At 32.0% G+C, this 6745-nt stretch overlaps 2 protein-coding genes across 2 annotated transcripts; both read right to left on the bottom strand.

Annotated features, from left to right (window-relative positions):
- Window positions 1-1505: 1505 nt before the first annotated feature.
- Window positions 1506-2081, bottom strand: LOC129573211 (inhibitor of nuclear factor kappa-B kinase subunit epsilon-like). Its single transcript, XM_055453531.1, has one exon. The coding sequence runs from the start codon at window positions 2079-2081 to the stop codon at window positions 1506-1508; it is 576 nt and encodes a 191-aa protein (XP_055309506.1).
- Window positions 2082-4149: 2068 nt separating this feature from the next.
- LOC129573212 (tudor domain-containing protein 1-like) lies at window positions 4150-5644 on the bottom strand. The gene is made up of 3 exons (XM_055453532.1): window positions 5514-5644; window positions 5128-5216; window positions 4150-4440 (listed from the first exon to the last, which is right to left on the bottom strand). The coding sequence occupies exons 1-3, from the start codon at window positions 5563-5565 to the stop codon at window positions 4150-4152; spliced, it is 432 nt and encodes a 143-aa protein (XP_055309507.1). The 5' UTR covers window positions 5566-5644.
- Window positions 5645-6745: the final 1101 nt, after the last annotated feature.

Raw genomic sequence — 6745 nt, forward strand, 5'->3', positions numbered from 1 at the left:
TGGATTTATTAACTCAATTAATAACATATTATTAAGATACAATCTTAATAACGTTTTTTTCGCGCATTTTTTTCGCCGGAGCACTGACAAGTTGTTTTTTCTCTGCGGAGTACACACATGAATTTTTTGCACTGTTGCAATGAAATTAAAATGACTCTTTGAAACGGAATTATCATGTATTGAACTTAATCATTAAGTTTAGGAAATCGCCAGTCCCGACCTTGAAAGGACCAATTTACCATATTTTGTCTGCATTGTTATAGGTGTGTACATCGTACAGTGCTTTTTTTCTCTCCAGCTAGGGAAAAGAATGCGCGAAAAAAGCGTTCTTAAGATTGCATCTTAATAATATGTTATTAATTGAATTAATAAAATCCAAACCTAATAATATGTTATTAATCGAGTTAATAAATCCATCTTAATAATATGTTATTATTATAGTTAATAAAATGTTATTACCGCCGAATCTTAGGATTTATTAAGATAACACCCGATACAACGCATAACATATTATGTTATTATTATGCTGAATCTTAATAACGTTATTAAGATAAAAAAATCCCAACATAACATAATAATAAATATGTCGGGCAATAACATATTGATAACATATCGAAAATGTAAATCTGTAGTGCAAATTGCACTCAAATGTGGATCTTGAGCTCTTGGATGATGTCCAGTTCACCAATTTCAATACAATCCAAGTGAATGAAATCAGATCAATGGGAAAATATCATGATGTGTTCATTTCCGACCAGTTTTTCATCTATGAGGAAGACTATAATCTATAATATACATTGAACATATGTTTATAGAAATTCGTTTTGATTAATATTGATGAACACAGAAAAAATTCGTGTCACGATGATCTGGGACAAATACTTTTTTCCTCCAAACAGAAACAACGAAATAACCATTAATGATCATTCGAATTGTCAAGAACGTCCGATATCTCTTTTCCCCCCTTAATTCTCAAGTTTCATAAAAAAATCCCAGTTTTTTATAGCAAAATTTTTCAATTATTCTAACTAAAATAAAGTTCGGTGATATTCATAAAAAAAATTCAGTTTTTCTGTAGGGAAATTTCAAAATATTTTAACTTAAAAAAACTATGTAGTTTTTTATCAAAAATTTTCGGTGTTTTTGTAATGAAATTTTACATATATTGTAACGGGTTTATTTAATTTGCACAGTTAATTTGGACCAGATCCGGTTTGACACTGCCCTTGGCCCACCCTGAAGATCCACTTCCAGAACTGGGAGCAGTTCTGGTCGATCCTGAGGATCCACCAAAACCCACTTCCAGAACTTAATGATTATTAAGATTGAATGTTGATAAATTATCAGGATTCGATCTTAATATCTTCAAAACGATATTATTAAGATTCATCCGGTAAGGTTATTTGAATATAGTTAATAACCTGATAAAAAGTTGATAGCGTTATTAAGATTTATCGGTATTATGATCGGATCTCAATAATCTCTCAAAATTATTAGGATGGTTATTAAGATACGAATATGGCACAGCTATCGGCGATCATGTGATACATTTTTTTTGGATTAGTGCGACCTTCTTTCGGTTCGAACGGTAAATGTCCTGTCGCTGCTTCAAAAATGGTCACACCCAGAGACCAAAGTTCATGATTGTAATTAAATGCTTGTTTTGGTGGTAGGAAATTTAAATCATGCGCATAGAATTTTGCGAAAATGTCTGGATGCAAATATTCGAACGTGCCATACAATGAACCGTATGATTCATGCGGCTTCAAAAAGCGTGCTGCACCAAAATCGGCCAATTTAAATATAATTTGACCTTCGTGATGAGCAAGTAAACTATTATCTGGCTTCACATCTCGATGCACAATGTTACGATCATGCAAATGTTTAATTGCACTGGTTAAATGTTGAAAAAAGTGAAGAAAATCAATCGCATCTAGCCCCAATGGCTTCAAATCAATCAAATTTTGAAGATTACTACAATCGCAATATTCCATAACCAGAACTTTTTGTTCAGACATCACACCTTTGATCTCTTGTAGGTCAAATAATTTCACGACATTTTCGTGGTCACATTCTCGCATTGTTTTAAACTCTCTGTCGATATAGAATTTTGTAGTAAACTGAAATGTTTTGATGGCCACGATTTCACCACTCTTCATCGAAACACCCTTATTTAAGAAAAATTGAAAAAAAATATTCAGAATTATTTTTTAGTTTTCACTAACTCTCTCTCCGTTTAATTGGAAATAATTAATAATTTTTTTGCATAATATTTCACTACTTTAGAAAAAAAAACTCACTTTGTACACTCGACCAAAGCTACCTTCTCCCAACAAGTCTGAATTTTTCCACTTTTAATTAGCCGTCTGCGCCATTTGTACGTCTTGTTTTTGGAAAATCAAAGCAAATTGGTTGTTTTAATGAATATTACTGAAAAATTGATATTATAGACTGAAAAATTGAACTTGTGTGCCGATTGAAATTCTGTTTGACGTTGAATTAACTGTATTTATCTGCGCATAAAATCGAACTGAATGGTTGAATGGTCAGTGTTCATGCAATAACTAGATCGATGATGCTCTTCACTGTACCGTATACGTGCGTTCGCATGTTTGTGTGCGTTGAGCGTATAGATAGAGAAATACAGAAAGAAAAGGAGAGAGAGTTTAATGCATGTTCGGAAAGAAATAACAGAACTGTCAAACAAACAATACCCATTTACAATCATACGAAAATGCTCGGGTTGCTTCGATTTAATGCTTTGAATTTGAATTTCTTTCTTTAGGCAAATGTATTATACATGAACACCCTTATAACGGTAGTAAATTACATTTATTCTCAAATATTTTGTTTAGTCAATGTTCAACATTTTTTTTATATTTTATAATCACTCGATTTTTATGAGTATATTTCTCTTTTCTATTTCTAGTTTTGCTTATATTATGGCTTTTTTTTCTCTGAAATATATCGATAGTTATTATGTTACACTCGTTTTTTTTAACAAAAAAAAAACTGGAAAATTTTCAACTGAATGTAAAAATTGTCAACTGAATGTGTTGTAGCATTTTCTTTTAAATCTCACAATGTTTTGAAAAAAGAATAGAAAAGTGTAAGGCAATTTAGGTGATATCGTTGAAAAAATCGTTTAGATGTGAAGCTGGATCTTTATCACTCAACTTGATTTTGAGGTATTATTTTAACAGTATGCCTTTTTTAATTTTATTTTTTTCTTTGTTTTTAATGGGTTTATGATGATTTGTTTCGTTTATATTTTGCCAATCTGTTTTGAATGGCACTTTGCATATTGTTCAATTTAACTTCATTACCAGATTTTTTTTCTTTTTTAGTCTCGTTTATTCGATTGAAATCACTATTATTGTAATATATCGATATTTAACTGAATGAAAAATTGTCAACTGAATATTATGAATCATTTTATTGTATATCTTTAAACATTTGAGCAATAGCATAGACGGCATCATTTATGTCACTCACATACGATATATTTCTTGCTAAATCTAAAGGAAATTTCGAATTTATTGCATTTTTATTTTCTTCAGGGAAATATGCTTTTATTCCAAGTGCTCTTGCAATTACCGCTTTTTCAAAGTACAGATAAATCCCGTGTATCATCTCCACTTGTATTGTTTTTTACATTGAAGGGCGTTGCACGCACCTTAACATTCACAATACAAACTCAATGCGAGTGGAGACGCCTCATGAAAAATGGCACAGATTGCTAGTGCTAAGGTTTATCCGTACTTTGCCGGCAATTGCAAGAATTGCACCGTTAGTAGTGATTTCACCGGTACATACAACGTATTTTTTAATTGGTTTCTTAAGGACGACTGATAAGATAGATAAAGTTATTTGAACACCGGCGCTGCAACCCTTCTTGCTTATCGCAGTTCGATGGATTTCAATTAAAACATTAAAATGTTCTAGTGTTTTGTTGGACGCATAATGAATTTTCAGCCAATTTTTGACGCATTTGAAAGCAATTTCGGATGATTCTATTAGATCTTTATCATCACTTCCAAATACTTTAATACCCGGTTCATTAAATGATTCGTTTGATTCTAATTTAGTTTGAAATTCAACCAAACCGTTTCCATCACCTCTAAAAGCAAGACCGTAGCTGCGACCGCATTAAGACCAAAATTCATCGCAAAGGTCATGATTAAAATATTGATACCAACCATTTATATCAATACATAAGATATTATTATTATTATTCGTGACTTTTGCGTTGAACCAGTTAGAGTTAATACATTTTTCTAAGTTATCTATAATTCTGCATTTAATTGATGTTGGAATAAATTCGTGTTTGTTAATATTACAGGGAATTGCTTGATGTGGTAGAACATTCAAAGTTGGCGACCATTCGAAAAGTGAATTTATATCAACGTTTTCTTCATTCCCGAAATCAACATAGAAGACCTGTTTGATTATTTTATATTCAGTTTATTATTTTATATTCAGTTTAGCTCTAAATATTTCTTTTATTTTAATACGTAATATCGTCCGAAAGAAATCGTGGAAAAAGGTAGATGAACCACAGAAAATTGATTGACCGAAAATAAATTGATTGTTCTAGTATTATATTATTACGAAAATGGACATATCACGTGTTAAAATGAAAGAAAAGCATTTACAGTGCCGTGCAAAAGTTTGAGTACGACTATAAAATCCATATTTCAATGTCTTTTTGTCCCATTCAACCCAAATAAGGGTTTTAATCTGATAGCCTATTGAAATTCAGACTGAATGAAACATTTTGAGGACAACATTTCAAAATAGATTTCATTTTTGGCCAAATGCCGGCCGATTTTGATGTTTGAGGCCAAAAATGAAATCTATTTTTCAAGACCTTTCCAGTGATGTACATTACTTTTTGATCCGTTGGCCCGTTAAAAAACTCATTTTTGGCCGCCATTTATTAATAGCCAAAAATGGCCAAAAGCCGGCAAAATTTTGTCCTCAAAATGTTTCATTCAGTCTGAATTTCAATAGGCTATCAGATTAAAACCCTTATTTGGGTTGAATGGGACAAAAAGACATTGAAATATGGATTTTATAGTCGTACTCAAACTTTTGCACGGCACTGTATGTCATATGAATATGTACCGTAGCAGACCGGTTTTCTACTTTTTCAATACGGGCGCGGTACAGTTGTTCATCTTCAGTGTATTTTGCCAAAATCATTTGGCCCGGCTCTAAATTATGGATATGGAATTGAAATAAATTAGAAGATTGTAGAACAAGACGGATCTGAGTCAAAAAATCTAGGGGCTTTGGGAACTGATTCTCTGTTATGCAAATATACAAGTAAATAGTTATAGCTATCGTCTCGGTTGAAATTTTCAACTTGAAAGGTCATTCATATGTTTAAATATTGGTCATATTGGCCGTATTTGCTATATTTTGCTTACACTTTTCTACCGATATTTGAATAATCAATTCCCTTAGCAAAAAATTGAAAAATTGAAATTCTATCTTATAATGCTCCTTACCTGGAATTTCCACTATTTGATTTGGTTTCAAGAGCTTAATTTTCGTGGTCATTTCAGCGAATTTTTGGCTCCAATATTGAAGATGCACAAAAATCCGCTCTGCGTCTACTACGTAAACGAGAGTTATTTTCACTTCTTCGCCAATATCTGGGAGAAGAATACATTTACATTCATCGTGAACAGTATCAATAGATTGAACAGCTGGATTTTTGTAATTTTCAATGGCTCTTATCTCGTCCAATATGCAATTACCAGCACCCAACGCCTAATCACATTAAACATGAAATCGCTACAACGTCGGAGAATAAACTCAGCATTAATGTTTGTGTATGATTTGTTAAATGGCAACGTTCACTGTCCACTTTTGAGAAATGAAATTTTATTTAATGATAATGTAAGAAATCTCAGGAAGAAGAATTTATTTATTGTAAATAGCGAGCATTTTCGACGCTTTGATAATATTCCGATAAACCAAATGTGTAAATACGCGAACAAAGTACCTGATCTATTTCAAAGTCATTTATCAAGATATTCATTTAAAAATAAGCTATCGTCACTTGATGACAGCGTATTTTCACATTTGTGCAATACTACTCAATATAATACGAATTTCACCACAATGTAGATATATCATACTGTTATTTTGGAAACACTCTTTATATTATTCAATAAACAACCAGAACTTGGTTTATTATTATTAAAAAAAAAAACAAAAAATTTATCGTTAAAATGCCGGAATTTATTGCAAAAGGCACACACGGTCAGCTTACGGCGAGGCAAGGAAATAAATCCCGCTTATTAACAAAAATGCGCTTTGCAATCGAAGTTACTAATGGAAGAATGAAAAGCAAATGGAATCTTTTTAGAAAAGTAATTCCATCGATCCTCACGCCACATTTAATGCCTGATTATAAAATAGGTTCAGCACTTCTGAATGCTTTTGGTAAACCAATTATTTGCGACAAAGACAATTTTTCTAATATAGGCTCGCGCATGATTGGTTTACTCGACATGAAAAATGAGCTGACAAATACAATTCAATCAAAGTCCTTCAAGCGAACCGAACGGCTTTACTTCCAATCGGTTGAAGCAAGCCAGATCAACTTTCCAAGATTGAATCGAGAACAATTGAAAAATTTCTCACTTGGAAATTATGCCATCAAACAAGCCATTTCGTATACCGCACAGCATAAAAAATTGGATGGAAAATTCAAAATATTCATTCGAAGAAC

The sequence above is a fragment of the Sitodiplosis mosellana genome, unplaced genomic scaffold (assembly GCF_009176505.1).
Source record: "Sitodiplosis mosellana isolate CC-2019 unplaced genomic scaffold, AAFC_SMos_1.0 Smas_scaffold_6013, whole genome shotgun sequence".
Taxonomy (NCBI): Eukaryota; Metazoa; Arthropoda; class Insecta; order Diptera; family Cecidomyiidae; genus Sitodiplosis; species Sitodiplosis mosellana.